At 37.3% G+C, this 21568-nt stretch overlaps 1 protein-coding gene across 4 annotated transcripts; it reads left to right on the top strand.

Annotated features, from left to right (window-relative positions):
• The first annotated feature begins 12 nt into the window (after window positions 1–12).
• Window positions 13–21046, top strand: katnb1 (katanin p80 (WD repeat containing) subunit B 1). Of its 4 annotated transcripts, none has more exons than XM_077229469.1 (19): window positions 13–208; window positions 1707–1842; window positions 1959–2089; window positions 3053–3170; window positions 4565–4665; window positions 5348–5389; window positions 9279–9362; window positions 9456–9571; window positions 9716–9787; window positions 9876–10026; window positions 10297–10481; window positions 14998–15149; window positions 15303–15421; window positions 15510–15728; window positions 18091–18240; window positions 18451–18527; window positions 18630–18704; window positions 20092–20208; window positions 20607–21046. In XM_077229469.1, exons 2-19 carry the CDS (start codon window positions 1803–1805, stop codon window positions 20740–20742), a joined length of 2085 nt encoding a protein of 694 aa, XP_077085584.1. In that variant the 5' UTR covers window positions 13–208; window positions 1707–1802; the 3' UTR covers window positions 20743–21046. The 4 variants fall into 4 exon arrangements, with proteins under 4 accessions (XP_077085584.1, XP_077085586.1, XP_077085585.1 ...); XM_077229471.1 differs by having other exon boundaries at window positions 197–396; XM_077229470.1 differs by lacking the exon at window positions 13–208 and adding an exon at window positions 232–402.
• Window positions 21047–21568: the final 522 nt, after the last annotated feature.

Here is a 21568-nt window from a genome sequence, read left to right as displayed (position 1 = left end):
ATAAATAAATGTGAATTGAATAGTAGGTACTGGTAGACATAGTTCCAACGCGCATGCACACTCTGAAGATGCGCGCACGCGGATCTTGTCTCGTCCTAAAACCTAATCTTTTTCTCATTCATTAGTGCTGATCTGATCCGTCTATCGGCAGACTGCAGCCATGATAGTGTCCATTTAACCCAGACTGACCGTCGCCAGAACAGGGAAGGTAAGAGGAACTGTTGCTAAGCTACCGCTAGTTAGCAACCATCAGAAACAACATGACAAAAGCAAAATGTGTGTGTAAACTGGGTCGAATCGATGTTTGTCGGTCAAGTGTTATCAACTTTCATCTCATAAATACATGCCAATGTTTCTTGGACTTTAAGAGCAGCACAGAACAGATAGGATAATGAGGTAAAGGTAAGTTATGTAACGTTAATTTGTTTAACGTTACAGTTCAGATGAGTTCGTTAGCTACATTGCGAAGCTAAGTTAGCTGAAAGTTATCCAGCATCAACAAGACTTTAACCTGGAACTATGTTTGTTAGTATGGTTAGATGTTAGTAAGTCTTTTAACAGAGTTAGGGAAAAAACAAAGACAGAAAGTTGATCGATCACTTGCAAATTGTTTTTTTTTTTTCATAAATAAACTGCTAACGTTAACGTTAGCTGTGATACAGGCTTGCGTGGCCAAGTGACTTGAATTGGAAATGCTTTGATGATTTAATCGACACCACGTGAGTGGTAGAATGTGTGTCTATTGTCTTTGTCTATGTAATGTCATTTATATTTTGTTAGACTAATAAGTTAAGGTTTCAGCAAGATATGAAAGATCATCGCTTGAAACGGTGATACTGCTCTTTGTTCATTAACGTTAAGTACGCCTACACTTTGACCGATATCTAACGTACGCTCTCTCGATAGAACTGCAGCTTTTGGAATCGAATAACGTTAACGTTACCTGCTTTAACTGGTGGTAAAGGGGTTTCACAAGATTCGGATAAAATAGGGAATATGCCCCATTTAGAACAAGGGGCATTTACCTTTAAATTGTAACGGCTATGAGTTTAGCATGTGCAGGATGAAGATACATCAGCCAATTTGTCATTAAGGAAAATAAATAGAAACATTTGCTAATTTAGTTGTCACAGCACGACATTTACTACTGGAGAAAGTTATTTAAACAAAATTTAAAACTTTCATTTTCAACAAGCAACTTTAACTTGCTTTTGGTGAAGAATAGACTATAAATAGTTATTAAAACATGATTTGTATTTGAATCAGGCTTTGTGACATTATCAGGAACATCTAAAATGCAATTAAAGCAGGTTTTCCATTTATGGAATTGATTTTATAAAAATAATTACTTCAAATCTTTATTTGTATCGATATTTGACCTGTATTTTAAGAACCAGTCATAAGTCAATACTGAAGTGTTTTTTTTAAAGCTGCATGTATTCATTATTTTTCTTCAGTTTAGCCCCTCACGCACATTGTCCTCTTTGAATTACAGTGTCTGTAATTTTCTCCTAAAACAAAGGCAATTTGGACATATAATTGAAGCTTTAAGATATAGTCCATATTAGCAGTGCATATGAAATGCATGAAGTTATTGACTGGTCACCTTTTGTCTAGTTTGTCCTTCAGTTGTTTAGAGTAGTCTTCATGTTCACCATTAACTCTGCTGTTTGTCTGTATTTTTATGAACTTTTTCCATTTAACAGATGGACAGAGAAGATAAACTAATATCGTCGAATCCCTAACATTTATGTGTTGGTGAAATGAGCAGAGTGAGTTGACTCAATCGCACTATCATCACGATGGCTCTCACCAACACCACAATAACAGCATGGAAACTGCGTGAGTACAAAGATCCTGGTCATGATGACACTACAGAATGTTTTAAGTAGTTAAGATCTCTGTTTAAAGTTGTGGGAGAAGTGACTGACTTTTATTTTGTCATATGTATTGTTCAGAGGAGATTGTGGCTCATTCCAGCAATGTGTCTTCACTGGTGTTGGGGAAATCATCGGGTCGTCTACTGGCCACTGGCAGCGAAGACTGCAGAGTCAATATCTGGGCTGTCAACAAACCGAACTGCATTATGGTATTACCCTGTGTTATGTGTTTGCGAGAAATAAGAGTCTCACTACTATATTGTTAGGGGGTAACAGTTTAGGACACAAGGACCAGATGTTTGAAAGAAGACTCGGAGTCAGAATTATAATAAATTGAAGAAAAGTTTTACTGAAGATAGTTTGCAGTTTCATCAGCAGAAGTCAGCTTCAAGACTCACACGGGAGTTCGTAGGCCGACCCCATTACAGTTACGTACAAAGATCACAGCAATTATATCCTTCACCAAGGTCTAAGATGTGTCCTTGCTTCGGGTTGCAAGAGCACATAGTCAAATTTCCACACATGGATAGATAAGAGAGTATGTCGTCATCAGTCAAGATAGTTGTCGCACGATTACTAGATTTAGGTCTGCGGTGACCTCTGAGGTCGGAGAAAGGCATCTTCGGGTGTGTTGTTGCTTGCCGAAGTGTCCCATAGCTCCTATCCAAGACCTGCACAGAACATCCAACGCACACACAAAAGCACAAGGGAATATCAATTTCTCCAAGGTTGAAGAGGGCCTGATCTAACCATCATCAGGACAAACTTACCAAAACATACTGATAATAAATCCCCACCTCAGGAAGAAGTACAGATACGATTCACTTTAGTTTCTAGAGAAATACACATTAAAGAGATGCATTTCTGTAAATCAGGCGAAGTCACGTATAGTTGGACCCCTGGAACCTTAACTCGTCAGCTAGAAACAGACATATAGAAAACACGTTGAGGGTCACATCAGAATGTACCTAAAAGCTGCTGGTTAACACTCACTGCAAACATATGATTAAAAGTATATTTGAATCACTCATTGAATATAGAAATGATTTATGTAGAAATGCTTATCCTTGATTATTAATCTCTTATTAATCCCTTATTACATATACATTGAAGCAGCAGTGGATTCCAATCCTCCCCCTTCAATATAATGAAGTGTTTTGTCTGTTCTGTAGAGTCTGACGGGCCACACCAGCCCTGTGGAGTGTATCCAGTTCAACAATTCTGAAGAGCGTGTGGTAGCTGGTTCTCAATCCGGCTCTCTCCGACTTTGGGATTTGGAGGCTGCTAAAAGTAAGTGGTTTGTGCTGCACCTTATGCACTTTGCTTAATAAAAAACCTAGCGACTTTCTTGAAACCTGTAAAGAAAATGTCCAGGTTAAGTTGATCACCAAAGTCAAGAGAAAGAAAAATAGTAGTTCAAGACACCAAATTTAAAGTGGGATCCTTCGTATTAGTCAAAATTAATTGTTAGGTACAGTGTACATATGGTAGACTTGTAGTCAAGACCGCCTAAACCGAGACCAAGACACTACCAAGACCAGAGGGTATCGAGACCAAGTCAAGACCGGAGGGGAAAAAAACAGACTAGTGTACTCTCTATTCGTTCTGGTGAAATCACAAACGTTTTGTGATTTTACCAGAACAAATAGAGAGTCTGAAATTTTGTGACAAAACATAATGCACACAAAGTGTCCCTGCTTGATATACAACCACTGATGAACATAATCTGTTTTGATGAGGAAAAAAACTATAGGAAATGCGGATTAGAACCCAGAACCTCTACGGTTGGCGAAAATTCTACTACTGGACCATTAAGATATACATTGTTCAAATAGGCGAAACGAGTCACACGAAAATTCAAATACTGTCGCATTATTGAACGTTGATAAATCCCTCGACCACTATGTCGGTCTGAGACAGCGAGACCTAGACAAGACCGAGAGGTCCGAGACCAAGACCGGTCTCGAGACATGCATCACTAACATATGGAGTTCATGATGTTTTGCAAAACATGTTTGCTGGTATTGAGATGGAAAGTGGTTATGGTTGAGGACAGGTTTTGTGATAAGCTTCAGTTTAAGAATAGGTGTAAGTATTATGTAAAAACATGGATGTAATCAGTAGTTTTGTATGACCTGATTGTTAAATGTTAGTACATTATAGTTAAAGACACTTAAAGGAAAGTTAGAATTTATATTTCAAAGGCAAATTTTAGCCTATTATTACAATGTGGAAAACAATACCATACTGATAAAAAAATAAAATACATTTACATTTTTCTAAACTAGGCTGTGCCTTTTCTTTAGGACTGTAGGATGAAATATGATGAATTTCTTGACAGGCTTTATGAGATTCACCCAGTCGATCTTATTTGACAAGTCATGGTTAAAAATGTGCCTGCCTTTTGAATTGATGTTCTGCACATTGATGGCCAATATTTGATGTAGAGATGGATGATGGAAAAAAAAGAAAATCATGTTGTGGACTAGCATTCCTCGTGCTTTCTGGGATGATTAAATGAACCTGTTTGGTGGGAGAGGTCCTGTAGTGACCACTTCCACTCTGAACTCTGAAGACATGCACAGGGGCCATCTGACCAGAAACACTTACTGAGATGGACAAATTGTTCAAAGTATTTATCCACAGCTTAATTGATTTCATGAATTGTTTTTTGTTTTTGTAAGTTCTGCGCACTTTGATGGGGCACAAGGCCAGTATCTGCAGTCTGGACTTTCATCCCATGGGAGGATACCTGGCATCTGGTTCTGTGGATAGCAACATTAAGGTGAGTTAAATGCTTTTGCCTTAAAGGATTTCGCTAGTTTTATAGAATGATCAAAGAATTTGAAAAAAAATGATGTCGGTTAAGATTTGATGAATGAACTTGCGTCAATCCCAAACACTGGGTTCTCATTCACTAAATGTGCTAAATATTTGTATTCATGCGCATGGAAGAATTTCTCATGAAAGATGTACGCATAATTCATAACACTTGTGTATGCATATGAATTTGTTGTTAACCTTGTTCTTGAGTATTCTAAATAATAGAATAGAGCCATGATGTGCTCAAGGTTAGTAATTTGCATAAACGTGCCCAAACCATCTCCAAATGCTCTCAAAAGATGGACTTTTGCCTTAAAGCATGCATAGATCCAAGAGCGCCTTCCTTGAAACCAAGAAGGCAAACCTTTACATAAATCATGTCTTATTTAAGATGAAATGTGTACGTAAAAAAAAAAAATTATATAGCTCCTATGTTTTTTTTCATACATTTAGAATTAATTTTAGTAGGAAAGTTGATGAATCATAACTTGTGGAAACGTTTGTACACCGATTTTACACACATTTGTTTAGGCATAGTTGGTGAATGAGACCCACTCTCTGTGTAGTCAATGTTTTTTGCATATATAAGATTTGTATGTCTATCTTGAGAATTACATTTTTCTTGTCTAATTTCTTTTTTCTAGTTGTGGGATGTAAGAAGGAAAGGATGTGTGTACAGATACAAGGTAAGTACTTGACTAAAGAAGCGTGTGTGTGTGTGTCTGTACAATCAGAAGCCAGGCTAATCACCCTTAACCCTCAGTTGTGTCTGAGTTCATGATTAAACTGTGGATTAGTGAGGCGCTCTCAATCTATCTTATCTTACTGTTTTGTGAAATGGTGTATTTCTAGTCTCATGTTGTAAGATTCAGTCGTTGTTTATCAATTTTTTAATTTCTTTTTTTTTTAATCACTGGATATTCATTTTGTATAATGGCATTTAGCAGGATGTTTTGAGTTTAATGGCTTTTAAAGCACTTTAGTCGGAAAGGGTCTATCTGGTACACATTGTGCAGAATAGAGATGCGTGAAGCTCTAACATCTCCCGAATCCACTGTTAATAATGAATCATCCACCATAACCTATGATTTTCTCTCATTTCGATATCCGTTGCCGATTGTCACAGTACAATTATTCTGAATCTGTTACCCATTATATGGTATCATCGTACACTAAATAAATGTTCATTTAAAAGCAGCCTACTTCAAAGTAAAAGTTCTTCTACTGCAATATTGCATTTCCTTAATACGCTAAACACAAACTTTAAACTTAAATTGGAATGTCACCGTTTCCGTCACTGCAACTTCCTGAACACCCACACACAAGAAATTAAATGCGTTCAATCCCAAGCAATGGCTGGATATAGGCTTTATTAGTTTGTCATATACAGTGCTTCACTGCCGTTAAATATCACATACCCGGCACTTGACTGGTCCTGGTTAAAGGGATAGTTTACCCAAAAGTAAGCCTGGCCTCATGTTGTTCCAAACCTGTATTAGTTTATTTTTTCCTGTTTAACTCAAGATTATATTTTGAAGAATGTTGGTTACCAGACAGTTTCCTACGAATTTTTTTTCCTACTATGAAATCAATGGTTAATAACATTCTTCAAAATATCATATTTTTTGTTCAACAGAAGAAAGAAACTCAAACAGGTTTGGAACAACATGTGGGTGAGTAAATGATGACAGAATTTTTTTAACTATCCTTTTAACTTCGCTAAAACACTCCCACGTGGTACTTTTTATTTAATTCCTTTTGTTTTGTTTTTAATTCTCCTTTTTTGAAATTTCTCTCCGATCTGTTTAGCCTCCATTGCTGCTTAAATAAGCTGTAGCCGTGTCTGGAATAGATTCTGCAAATTAGTGCCTGATGAGAAATTAAGCTTTAAATGCGTTCCATCATGTTGGAAAACACTGTTATAAGAATAATTTCTGTTAATCTTGTGTATATTTTTTTATTTAAAGCTGTTAATTTATTAAGCCTCTGGGGTCGGCGGTATCGCCGGCGATACCAGCTCACTTTTTTCCTTATCAGTGCAAAAGTGACTCAAATTACTCTGTTGATTTTGATCTTACATATAAGTGCTGTACATCATTACATCCTGTTAAGTGTCTATGTCTATTTTTTTTGTGGGTACTCACAATAAAAACAAAGAGTTGTGCTTTTCATCAAATAAAGAAAAATAAACATGATGCGCGTTTTACCTTCTCTCGTCAGTGAGGTCCATTCTGAAACGCGTCCGAAAAATGAACTGTAACTCTGTCAATAATTGTCACAGAGATACGAGAGATTTCTCTTTATGAAGCTGAAATTCTCTTCTTTTAAATGAATTAATTAATATAAAAAAACAAATATTCTCAGTTTATGTAATCTGTATGAAAAGAGAGAGATGTCAGTATTTTTCTTTCCAGCTCATCATACCTCATTACGCGTTACGTGTCAAACAGACACGCAATTCATATTAAAATAGTCTTTTTGCGGTTTATAGACACTATTCTATATCGTGATTAGAACAAAGCACTTAAGAATAAATGACTTACTACATCAGCTGGATCCGTTGCTCCTCGAAATGAAACTACCAGCACTTCGGGTACATTTTCCAGGGTTATCAGATAGTATTATTCCTCACAGGGTAGGGATACGCTGTGTACACAGCTGTAGTAAGATACTTACTAAACATGATTTTATAATCCAGCTGGTGGGCGTTGGCATGTTTGAATGGCTTGCCTTAGATCATTTGCGTTTGAATGCCGCGCGCTCTCCGTGGGCATGGCACATTAACGCGTAATGAGGTATAATGAACTGGAAAGAAAAATACTGACATCTCTCTCTTTTCATACAGATTACATAAACTGAGAATATTTGTTTTTTTATATAAATTACTTCATTTAAAAGAAGAGAGTTTCAGCTTCATAAAGAGAAATCTCTCGTATCTCTGTGACAAGTATTGACAGAGTTAGTTCATTTTTCGGACGCGTTTCAGAATGGACCTCACTGACGAGAGAAGGTAAAACGCGCATCATGTTTATTTGTCCTTATTTGATGAAAAGCACAACTCTTTGTTTTTATTGTGAGTACCCACAAAAAAAATAGACATTTAACAGGATGTAATGATGTACAGCACTTATATGTAAGATCAAAATCAACAGAGTAATTTGAGTCTCTTTTGCACTGATGAGGCAAAAAGTGAGCTGGTATCGCCGCTTTGTTTACTACAGTTATACAGCGCGTGTCTGTGCCGTTCATTCACTCTCGTATCTACATTAGTAAACATGAATTTACATGAACACATCCAAACTATATTGCTATAGCCTACTAAGATGAGTAAAAATAGACTGAAATAAAATGTCTGTATAAGCAACAAACTGCAAATTAACATGTATATGCTAATATATCATACACAATATGTTACAGACTAAATATGAATGTTTAGACAAGATTTTGTGATTAGTTTTGGATAGATTATAAAGTTTTGACTGTAAAAAAAGACTACTGTCACATTAAATAGGTAAGCTTTTGTTCACCAATTTCTGCTCACGTTAAATATACTATATGATGTTTTTTCAAAAATAAAGTAGGTATATTGAATTATCAACTAAGATGTTATTATAGTGTTTGTTCCAATATTCAAAATAATGAATCCTTACCTTTTTTAATACGTATGATCAAATGTATACTTTTTACAAAGAAATACACTTGAAATATTGTTAAAATTTTAATTGTTGTTGTAATTGTAACCTATTGGTTACAATTTCTAATAGTAAAATATGTATATATAGATCATTTCTTTTGTCCTTGCGTTCTTTGGGATCCTGTGACACACCTGTGTGAGGCTAATTATTATGCAGCTCATTATGTATGTGGCACATTATCCGGCCTTTGTCTTCTCAGGTGTGAACACACCTCCATGCATATTGCCTTTCCAAACAAAAGGTGTCTTATAAAATTTAAATCAATGTATTTTTTTGTGTAAATGATTAGGCAGGATGATTTTCAGATAATTTTGAAGCAAAAACTCTAGGGAACAATGCCCATTAGTCAAAAGTCTTGTAGACACATATTTAGTATGTGTTTTGTGGTCTTATTTCAGACACTTTAAGCTTTAGTTTTTTCAATAACCACGCATAAACAATATTCTCTCAAAAATACAAACATTTACATACATGTTGCTCACATATTACGGTAGCCCCGTTTGTGCTATATAGAGTGAATTTACACCTTTGCCATTAACATGTTTATAAATGACTGAAAAAAGCACAAATGTCAGAACACCTCCAGGACCCAGAAAACCCCTCAGACCCCTGAGGGTTAAGCAAAATCTTGTGTAGGTTTTTTTTTGTGTTTTATATGATGACCACTAGGAGGTGCTCTAAACTAAGTAAAAGTGGCGTATGGTTTTATTGTGAAATGAGAGTTCTGTGTATTTATTAAAATCAACACATTGTAATTTATCTCATCCACAGTGTCTGTGGATATAACGGCGGTCTGTGCATCACTAGTGCACGAGATCTCAATGAATGTGTAATGATGGACTCGTTCAAGAGGTTAAAATGAGTGTGTGTTTTATTTCAGGATCACACTCAGGCTGTGCGCTGTCTAGCCTTCAGTCCTGATGGGAAATGGCTTGCTTCAGCCAGTGATGACAGCACAGTAAAGGTAAGAGCTATCCTGTACTTCTCACTTTCAGAAATTGTTGACTTGTAGGAAATGTAGATTTTAATGTGTACTCTCGTTCCGCTCTCTATCTAGCTGTGGGATCTCATAGCAGGCAAGATGATCACTGAATTCACATCACACACATCAGCAGTCAATGTTGTGCAATTCCACCCCAATGAGTACCTGCTCGCCTCTGGGAGTGCAGATCGGTACTGAGTGTTTTTGTGTGTGTGAGTGAATGAAGGGTTGGTGTGTGTCAATACATAATGCGGCTTGGATTGAATGTGTTCGGTGCTGCTTTGGCCCAGGTTTGTTAACTCTGGCACCATCTGTATTTTGTGTATTTCCTGCAGGACTGTTAAGCTGTGGGACCTGGAGAAATTCAACATGATTGGCTCGTCAGAAGGCGAGACGGGAGTTGTGAGGTTCTTATCAGTTTTCCAATCTGGATGTTTGTTTTTCTCTGTTTGACCCATAGCTGAATTCTCTGCCTTTTTTGTTTTTGTTTTGCAGAAGTATATTGTTTAATCCTGATGGTAACTGCTTGTACAGTGGCTCAGAGAACACGCTACGAGTGTACGGCTGGGAGCCTGACCGCTGCTTTGATGTAGTGCACGTAGGCTGGGGCAAAGTGTCTGACCTGGCCATCAGCAACAACCAAATGGTTTGTACTTCATACACAATCTTTCTTTTTCTTTCTACACGCATAAATCAGAGGGTGTAGTGCTATTGGGTGAACTAGCATTCCTCTTGCTTTCTGGGATGATTAAATAAACCTGTTTGGTGGGAGAGGTCCTGTAGTGACCACTTCCACTCTGAACTCTGAAGACATGCACAGGGGCCATCTGACCAGAAACACTTACTAAGAACATAGATGACAACAACGGAAACTGTTAAAATGCCTTTTAACAATTTTCACCTGTCTCTTGAATAGATTGCGGTGTCCTACAGTCAAACCAATGTGAGCTGGTATGTTGTGGATCTCAACCGAGTGAAGAAGTCCGGATCTTTGATCCAAGGGTTGATTCAGGACAAGCCGATCCCAGCTCCTACATCTGCACTGGGAACAACACTACGGCGGAATTACGAGCGGCCCTCTACTTCCTGCACGGGACAGGAGTAAGATTCTCATTTGGTCTTTAGCCCCATTCGCACGGGATTAGTATTACCTGGTGACCTCTAGTCATTTGTAATAATTGAAGAGGTTGTCTGTGATCTTAATCCCGTGCGAATCGGTCATGTCTGTAATTTGTAAAGTAAAAATTCCCCCGCAAATGACCTACCATATTTCGCCGATCACCGAGGTCCTGTGATAATAATATTAGTCCCGTGCGAATCGGCATCTCTGTGATTTGGCAGGGTCGTTTATAATTTTTCCTAGGTTTTTGTTTCCTGTGCACTTTTTTATCCATCTTTCGCAAAGAATGGAGGCTGCGTGGGAGTGTTTTGATAGTATTTTGGGTGCTGGGTCATATCGCTATAGACCATACAACTATACAATTTGCAGAAAGAGAAAGCTGAAAATCATCAGAAGAGCAAAAACAAAGATTAGATGGAAATGAATGAAATGTATAGCAGCATGCGTTAAGGCACATTTTTCTGTTTATTATATATCATACAGCTAGACCTATAATAATGACAATACATTTCTAAGCAATAGCTTATTGACATCATATCTGAGAGATAAGTCAGTAATTCGAGTAAAATCACAGGCTTTGCTTATCCCGTGCGAATGCGCCACATGAAATTCAGATGTGGGTGGGTAATTTCTAATTCACACAAGGTCCCCAGATAATACTAATCCCGTGAGAATAGGGCTTTTTTCTGACGCACGTATACCGCATGTGCTCGTGTAGAACTTAGCATGTCACTTCTAGAAAAGAACGTCAGGGAATTCATGAGCTTATAAAATGCACACCTTGAATGCAGTTGCCTTGGATTAAAGCATTAAAATCGAAATGGTTTGCATTTTAATATTTACATTCTGGCCCTGTGTTTTTCCACCTCTAATTGGTTAACTGTAAAATTGCAGTGAATTTCTAAAATAAAACTGAGGGATGAGTCAATTATTTTTTGTGGTTAGAGCATTATTTTACCCGTTTTGTTATTCAGTTATTAAATATGAATGTGCCAGGTTTGCAATTGACCCTTCGCAGGGAGCTTGATTGACAGGTGATCTGACCAATCATACTTCGCCATCCGCCATTATGTCCAACAAAGCAGTCAGGAGAGTTAGTAAATTAACGTGGGAAGATTTGAACTTGAAAAACTGAATATACTGACACCTTTCCACGGTTAAAACAACATTCCTTCTTATGTTTATTTGTTATTATATTAATTATCATTCATGTTTATTTGATGCTATAAATGAACTAGAAGGAAGAGATGATCGGTTCACGAGCAGCTTTAACTAAGGCTTACAGCGATCTGTCACGACACATTAAAGAGTCACAAAACGTTATTTATTGTTTAAATTTATTTTTAAAGATGACCAGGATATTAAACAAAGGTGAGACTTTGTTTAATATCAAAAGTAACCGAAAAAGTAACCTGGTCTGTCAGCGTATTGTCAGTCTCCTCTCTCATCCGCGATGTATTTTTCACGAGAACATGGTGTGTGCATGAGAGCGGCGTAGCTTGTCGGACATAGCGACAGTAACTAAGGGGGGCGGGTCTTTGCGAAGGGTCAATTGGCGGATCAATGTTGTATTGACCTTTCAGACACTACCATTCAAAAGTTTGGGGTCAGAAAGATTTTTTTTAAGGATCATGTGACCCTGAAGACTGAAAAAATGACTGCTGAAAATTCAGCTTTTCCATCATAGGAATAAATAACTTTTCTATTTAAATACATCTTTAAAAAAGGTAATGTTATAATTGTAAAATTTCACAGTATTACTAGTAGTTTTACTGTTTTTGATCAAATAAATCGTCGCTGTCCGATGAAAACTGCGTATGTCCATTTTGCCGATTTTGAGATTTTTCTACGGCTAGAATGTCCAGGTTCATTTCCGTATACAGTATGCTTCACATATCTAAATGACCAATGAAAAGTTGTGAAATCATGTCATCTGATTTTCACGTATATCCATTTGGTGTCAAAGCTGTCAATCACGCCGCGTATCTCCCACCCTGTGGAGGCATCTCGCCTGTCTCGTGACTGTTACAGCGACATCATGTGGCGTATTCAAATGAGTACAAATATTCTCTTTACTAAGATCACACTTTATATCCTTTATTGGAAATGTTGTTTTTTGCCCAGATATAAAGCTGTAAATATGTTTTAAAAAATCTGTTTTAAATCTTCACAGACCCCTCAGTGAAAACCTTAATATAGAAGAATCAAAATATAGGAAAATATTCAATGGTTCAGAATTCAAACTTTGATTACTTCACCAAATGCTTTAAAGATTGCATCACAATATGTATAGACAGGGCTTAATTTGAGCCGGAACACGACGGAACATCCGACGTTGGATCCGGGACCTTTTTTATTGGATCCGGCACCTCCTATGAAAAATGTATCGCCTAATTTAAAAACATAAAATTACTATTTGTGTGGTGTTCAATGTTTTTATCGATAGAGATGTGCGGATGGGGTATTATTTCATCCTCAACCGCATCACAAAACTCATCATCCGCACAAACGTTTTTTGAACAAATTTCAAAGCAGCGCCCGCCCGCCATCCGCTGATTGTTTTGCGGTCTATGGACGATGCTGGAGCGAGCAGCGAGGCTAGAAAGCCCTTGTCTGTTCTAGAAAGGACGCAGCAAAGATATTTAATGCTAATATATGAATCATAGGCCTACGCTGAGTTTCATTCATTTATGAAGAGATATGCGCTCCAGTTCACAATGCAAGTGAACGCAGCGCGCCGGCGCCTCCATGTTACGGTTATTATATTGTCTGCTATAGCCTATTTGCTTTTTATTTATTAAATACATGCAATTGGCTGATGAAACATTTATTAAAATTAAGATACAATTTATACAAAACGAAATTCACTTTAAAGAAAGGCTTTCAACAAAGCAACTTAATTAAGTGGTAAAAACCATGTCTCATATTGCGCATCTTATGATCCTATATTTTATTACAATTGTTTTTGAGCTAAAATGTCATACACATCATATAGCCTATACCTACACACTGTATTATGATTCTTTTATCAAACATGTTTGGGGCCAGTCAAGGGGTAATTAAACTGCACGATCAGTTATCGGTAATGATACATTGTTTATTGTTGTAAATGTTTACTATTGCAAATGTTTTTTTATTACAAATGTTTTTCATTTGTTTAATAAATCTCATAATAATGGCAAGTCACTATATCACATTCAGCTTTTATTTCTATTTAAAATGATTGGTGGTCGGTAAGGGGGTACTTGGCTGAGAAAAAAAATGATAGGGGTATGTTATTGAAAAAAGATTGAGAAGCACTGCTATAGGCAGTGTAATTATTTTTGTTCCGTTACCTCCAAGCCGTGTTTTGAGTTGCCGGATAGGCAGTGTAATAGGCAGTGTAATTGTTTTTGTATATTTTACAAAATTACGGTAGGACTGTGCAAACAAAGTATCTGTCTAGCATTGCCATGTCAGTGTATTGATTCATTGTCCCTTCATAGTTTGCAAGAGACATTTAATAAACTGAGCGTATTTAATAAACTGAGACGTCGGCTATTTAATAAACTGAGTGTATTTAATAAACTGAGACGTAGGCTATTTAATAAACTGAGCGTAGCCTATTCATCTGTCAATATAAAACGCGACTTGGTCATTCTAATTAATGAAGAACGCGTATCGACCACCGTTACTGTAAAATATGCACGTATGTCCATTTAAACTTGATTTTGGTCAAATGTGGATTATATAATTACAATGGCAAGAATATGGTTACATTTAAAGATGCCGTACCAAGTATGAAAACGCTACGTTCAACTGCTTTTGAAATTACGGTGTTTTTTCACTTCCTGAAAAGTAACCGTTATGGACATACTTGAGTTTCATCGGGCAGCGACGATATGCAGCTTAAGACATAGGCTGAATCTGAAATCGCCCCCTAAACCCTCATTCACTATTCCCTACATTAGTGTACTAAGACTGTTCACTTAAAGCAGTGAATGATAACGAGTGAGCGATTTCGGACAGCCGTTGAGTGTACATCGGTTGTACACTCGTTATTGCGGTGTAATGTGGGATTGAATAAGTGCACTCAATAGCATCCACTATGGTTTCGGACACCACTACAAATGGCTGTCCCTTCAAATAACGCCCTATTTGAGGGTATAGGGGGCGATTTTAGATTCAGCCATTTTTACCCACCCGTGGGACAAGTTTTCGAACTCTTCCTAATCAAACACACCTGAATCCACTCATCAGCTCTTTAGTAGAGACTCCAAGAACAGAAAATGATGGGTCAGATAAGGGAGATGTGTACTGTTGGTGTGCCTCCAGCAACAGGGCTGGGATACACTGGCATAAAAGACTTTCCAAAAAAAAAAAATCTCACCTACTCCAAACCATATGAAACAGTACTGTTTATGATGCCAGGTCAAAAAACGGCTTATGCAAGGATTTTTGTCTGATATAGATGTTTTTATGTGCATTTAAACATGCTGATCTTCTGTGCTTGTGTAGGATGAAGCAGAGTTCAGAGGCCGATCGCCGGAGTCCAGAAGGAGAGAGGAGAAGTCCCAGCAGTGAGGATGAGAAAGAAGACAAAGAAAGCAGTGCAGAAATCACCAACCCTGAAGATTTTAAAGAGATCTTTCAGCCCCGCAGTGTCATCTGTGAGTTTTAGTTGCGCAAATTAAATTAAACAATTTTGTTCACACATGCTGCTTCACATGTGCCATGGTATATAATCTTTCTCATGAACATTTCATATTTTCTCTTTTGTTTCTGGGTCATTCCTTTCCTGTTTTTCCGTTCTGTTCATGCAGCACGAACACCACCTAAAAGTACCGAACCTTTCCCAGCACCCCTAGAGCACTCTTTCTCAGAGAGTGTGCTAGAGAAACCCATCCCAGCAGTTAAGATTGTGACTCCAGTAATAGACAGGGTAGGTTTTTCCACTTGTTACGTGTTTTTTGATAAAGTAGTAAGTGTAGGCTGTGACTTGTGTATAATGAATGTTTGTGTATTTTCAGGCAGGACAGTTGAAAGGTCCTATTATCTCCTCTACTCCAGTACAAAGAGTGGAACCAACTGTGATCGCTGCTGCTCCCCGTCCAGTTGCTGTGGTGACCACATCAGTGACCTCTCCCTCTCGTCCTGTGGTTACTACCACCAAACCTAAACCCTCTACAGGAATCATTCTCTCAACACGCAACGAGCCAATTGGCCTCAATGTAGGGGACTTCCTTTCTGTGAGTTCAATGGATGTTTAACATTACTGTCTAGCACTATTGTCTCCTTAAGATGATTCACTTTTATGCTGCGTTCATGTCGTGTCGGAATTGCTGTAATTATTAGATGGAGTTTCTTGGAGCTGCCGGAGCCATTCACGTCATTGTGATAATTGTCTGTTTCTATGGCAATGTTCATAACCCCTAAATGGATCCATGAGTTGCTTTGTTGATAATGATAGCAAAATACTTCATCACTACTAATTCACCTCTTGCAAAATACTGAAGAACAAAGACATTTGTTATTATAGCCAGAGAGTGCTACAGTCACTGAAAAAAAAATGGTACAACACCTGTCAACAGGGTGATACCCTTTTAAACTGTTTGAAATTACCTTTCATGTAGTGTTGGAATGATAAAGGGCTGCAAAGATCAAGATTCACAATAAATGGAGATTTTTGTCTCCCAAAAGAAAGGACCGATTCTGAACTGGCTGAAATGATTCGTCAGTTATTCCAGTCTTACGTCCTGCACAAACCTACATGTGACCCTGGATTACAAAACCAGTCACAAGTAGCACAGGTATATTTGTGGCAATAGCCAACAATACACTGTATGGGTCAAAATTATCGATTTTTCTTTTATGCCAAAAATCATTAGGATATTAAAGGGACTATGTGTATTTTTTTTTAGGTATTTTATTATCTAAAATCAATATTTTTATTCATAAATATGTCCTCAATGGTGTACAAATACCTCTGCCAATTATCTGACTTATCCTCCTAAACGAAGAATGTTATCTTTATATACATGTGACGGGTAGGTCCACGGAGGCTTCCATGTCGTTCCGCCATCTTGAAAAACTATAATAGCAGAGTGGGACATAAAGTACTAGGCCAACGCGTTTTCATTCAGAGCCAGCGTCACGTCACTGAAAGCAGCAGAAACGGAGGAGCAGAGCAGTGAGAGGCGCTTTTCACTGCCCCGGCAAGTTTAAAAGGCAGCATTGCACTGTTATTATTCATACTGTAACATTCGTTTGTTCGTTGTGTCAAGTTGCAGTTTGTTTGAAATAACAAACCTGTTCACCCGAAGGAAAACTCGACGAAGTGCTATTAGAAGACATCCTGTCATTGCTTTTTGGTACATAACAGCTACCGTAGATGCAACACGCATTTGAAAAAGCGAGGCGCTGGAGAGCACAATTCGTTTGAATGCAAAATACAATTTCACCGCTAGATGGGAGAAATTCCTACACAATGTCCCGTTAAGTAAAGATCATATTCCATGAGTAAATTTTGTAAATTTCCTACCGTAAATATATAAAACATTTATTTTTGTGAGTGAATGCGACACAATCGTGAACATAAATGGACAACTTTAAAGGTAATTTTCTCAATGTTTTGATTTTTTTTTGCACCCTCAGATTTCAGATTTTCAAATAGTTGTATCTCTGCCAAATATTGTCCTATCCTAACAAACATGCATCAATGGAAAGCTTATTTATTCAGCTTTCACGTGATGTATACATCTCAATTTCAAAAAATTTACCCATGTGACTGGTTTTGTGGTCCAGGGTCACATATAGGTTTGTAGCAGATTTGCATAATGCCCCCCCTCTGGTTTTCATTGGGTGCCCGCGAGCAATGTCTGCTTTAATCCGCCCTCAAACACTGTAGTTTTAGCTGAGGCCTGGAAGAGTTTGGTTCTTGTTGACATGTCGAGAAGTCGCTGCAAGAGCAAATCCACTTTGCATGCACTTCCAATGGATGAGGACTTGGGCTCGAATTGATGCGGTAAAACCTATGTCTTCATTACTATTTGTATCACTGTGTAAAATTGTTGAGGAAGCCTTCTGACCTGAAATTCAGATATGGTAATTGACGTTTTGTTTCTGACACGCTGTAAATGGTAAATGGACTGCATTTATATAGCGCTTTCACAGACCTATAGCCACCAAAGCGCTTTACATAGCCTCACATTCACCCATTCACTCACTCATTCATACACCGACGACGGTGTCCTATCCTGTAAGCGGTAGACCAGTCACAAAAGACTCGACCATCTGACCAATCAGAGCAGGGTAGGCTCTCGGAAAGAAGGGGTTTAGAGAGACGTTTGATCGAGTCGGTTCAGACACAAAGGAAAGAGGTGATGCTGCAAAGTATATTATGAGAAAATTTAAGTTTTTTTTTGACCTTGGATGCATGTAAACCTTTTGTTAGAGACCACCAAAACGAAATTAGGAACCTTAAAATAGCATAAGGGCACTTAAAATGGTACATATTAATACATTTTTTGATAGTGTACTGCCACAGTCACAGCTTTTGTACCGGAATGTAAAATACGGAATGATGCTGTTGTTATTTGTCTGTTTTAATAGCATGCACGAAACGCTAAAGCCAGCGTGATGGGAGATGAAGAGGCGTTGGCACAGATCAGGAAAGGGCATGACACCATGTGCGTAATGCTGACCAGTCGATATAAAAACCTGGACACAGTACGCTCAGTTTGGGCCAGTGGTGATGTTAAGGTAAGTGCAACAGCACTCAAGCTGATGAGCTTTGATAAATTGTGGGACAGACCGATTGTAATGAGAGATCTGTTACTGGCTCATGGATACATTTACTGCTACACATCGAAAATGTATTTCTAATGTAATCTAGTAAATGCTGTAATGGGCTATTATTGAAAGCAGCGGTACTCTAAAAGCAGTGTTTGCATTTCCCTTCATGTTGCCCAGACTTCCCTGGATTCAGCTGTGTCTATGAATGATCTGTCTATTGTGGTGGACATCCTTAACATAATCAACCTCAAACCGTAAGCATCCATGTACATTTTCAGTCACATTGAATGCTTCTGTCCCAACTGGCTTTATTTTAGCTGAATTCACTAAAAAGTGCAGTTATAATTATCTTTCAGATCACTGTGGAAATTGGACCTCTGTACATCCATCTTGCCACAGATTGAGGAATTGCTGCAGAGCAAATATGAAAGGTGACTCATTCATGCTTTGAGTTTGACTGTGCTGCAAAAACTTGGTGAGCTGTCTTCCTAGATTTTGATCATGTGCAGTAAGGCTGTCACTAACGATTATTTTGGGAATCAGATACATTTTTTATGGTAATATAAATAGATCTAAGTGAACAATAGCTGTGATTCAATTACAGATTTGCCCAAAACTTAGCAATATTTTCTAAATGTCAATTTAAAAAAACAATTGAAAAATGACAGCGTTTCCATTAACCGATGTTATGCGACTAAAACTTTAAGTCATTACAAAAATCATGGCCACCTTACAATAAAAATGCTACAGTAAGTAATGTAAATGCTACATAATAAATAAAGCGTTGTGATTCACTGCAGCGCATATATTTATTTAACTGAAACGCAGCCATTGTGATTTAACTTTCAATATGTGACAATAGCGCATTGCTATATTTAGATTTTTAAATGTTTTTTATATATCGATTCTGGCAGCCTTTGAAAACAGACTGTGGATTACACCACTTCCGGTATTTTGCTGGTTTATCGACACAGACAAATTGCAATCGAGGATTTTTTTTTTAAATCGAGTACTCGAATAAATGTAAAAAAATAAATAAAAAAAACCTTAATAAAACATCTGGTCTAATCTTTTTATATTCATATCCAGTTGGGAGAAATTCTCATCTTTGATGACTGTTTAGGATTTTTTTCTTTTACAAAATACTACGGCTGCCCTGATGGAAATGTATAGCTGTTCCAAATAACTATTTTCCGGAACTCCACCGAACCTCTTGGAATAATAATTATTAACTATTATTAAAATTATTAAACCATAATTAATATTTAACAATTATATTAACCTTTTTTTTAAATGTTGTTGTTAAACTATACTTAGTAGTAGTACCTTCTTTAATAAACTTGTTTGTTTACATTTTTAAATATTAATAAGTCAGAAGTTTAAATATAATTAAACTAATAGTTGTTGATTATTATTAATAATAATAATAATAATATGATTATTACTACTATTGTTTGATACAATTTTTCATAGTAATACATTAAATGGAAATTGTTCCATGACACAAGGGTGAAATATTGGATTTATTTACTTTTTTAACCTCTTATTTAAATGCTTCGTTAACATCCTAATCAAGTGAGCGTTACGTCTCTTGTGCAGCTCATGACGAGTCACTGAGTGGCTTTTAATGAATTTCCTGCTTATGAAGGGCATTTCAAATCTGTTGCTTAAGAGGATTAATTTCGATTGCTTGGGCAGCAGCACATAAGGCAGTAAACAGCAAGCCAGTTTACAAGTTTTTGAGGCGGCATTTATTAAAGTCAAAGCCATGTACAGACACAGCGATCAAGTAACGCATGCTCACTTTTCCTTCAACAGTTATGTCCAGACTGGTTGTATGTCTTTGAAGCTGATTTTGAAGCGTTTTTGGCCTTTAATCTCAGACACACTGACTGCTCCTCCATCTGTAGGGGTGGACATTACTCGAGAGGAGAGGTTAGTACCTAACAAACACTTGTGTTCTGATTTACCTTAAGTGTCTGTCTAAATTATACATTGATTTTAACCTTTTTCTGTAATGTTGGTTTGATTTAATTGGATTCTTAACCGTTCAAGGCAAAATACTGAAATAATGCTGCTTAACAATATTTTTTACAATTTGTGCTCTGCAAAAGAACTTAAACACTAAAGTTTAATTAACCTTTGCATTGCTGGCTGATCTGCTGATGATCCGCAATTTATTCAAATAATGAATTAAAATTTTGCCTTAAATGAGCCAATAGCTTCCATTTGGCAGTCTGTTAAATGCATTTTAATGTTAAATGTATGTTGTTGTTTTTTTGGAGTCATGTGATTGGAATGTGCTTTTATGAGACTGTTGTGATGTTTTTCAGGCATCGGAAATGTAAAGCTTGCTATAAACAGTTGAAGAACCTCAGTAATGTAGTGAAGAACCGGGCGGAGCAGGTTGGTCGCCATGGCAGCACTTTCAAAGAGCTACAACTACTTATGGCCCCATTGGACTACTGACACGCGCGCGCACACACACAAACACACACACACACGCACAGAGAAACACTCCTCAATCTCCAAACACAAAGCTCAGTCAGAAAGTGTCAACAATGGGCAAAGCCCTGAGCTCCATGACTGACAATACACTTACACGTGTGTATGTGTGTTTGTATGTGTTCATAAGCACACTTTGGAGAAGTATTTATATAGGCTTTTGATGGTTATTTTCCTTGTGCATAAACCTTTTTTATGCACAATTTGTTTTTTAATCACTGTCAATAATAAAGATGAACTTTCATATGAGAGAGATTCCTAAAAAATATGAAGTGGTGTTTGGACGAATCTTTTGTATGCTTTAATCCAGCGTTTGTAACCGCTTTTTAATTCATAGATTTACTTTGAAAGTGAATCACAAGTAACTGCAAAAAAAAAAAAAGTGCAAAATTTGTGTCGCATTTACATAATATTTCGGCAAAATCCATTTATTCCAGTAGGAATCTGTGCATTCTGGAGTTCTGCGTGTGGACGAAAGTGTCCCAGTCTGATTTTTGTTTGTTCAAGTTGCTCATGCAAATTTGTCCCATTGACCAACAGAAAGCTTCTCGGTAAGTGACTTCTGCGTAAGCAGTGCTACATGGAGTGACACTAGTACACTAGTGACAATGGACCTAATCCCGTGTAATTCTGACAAAATTTTGTCAATGTGACTTTAAAGGTAATGAATCAAAAATACTGTCTAATGTATGTGATAGAACATTGTAACAAATGCAACATGTCTAAGCACATAATGTATTAGTAAGGACACATAATGACAATGTAATAAATAATTAGGTGGGGGGGTTTT

Source organism: Siphateles boraxobius, unplaced genomic scaffold (assembly GCF_051911475.1).
Source record: "Siphateles boraxobius isolate OS27281-9 unplaced genomic scaffold, OSU_SipBor_1 130, whole genome shotgun sequence".
In the NCBI taxonomy this organism is placed as follows: domain Eukaryota; kingdom Metazoa; phylum Chordata; class Actinopteri; order Cypriniformes; family Leuciscidae; genus Siphateles; species Siphateles boraxobius.
Note: the sequence above shows the minus strand (reverse complement) of the source record. Positions and strands in the feature narration are given on the sequence as shown.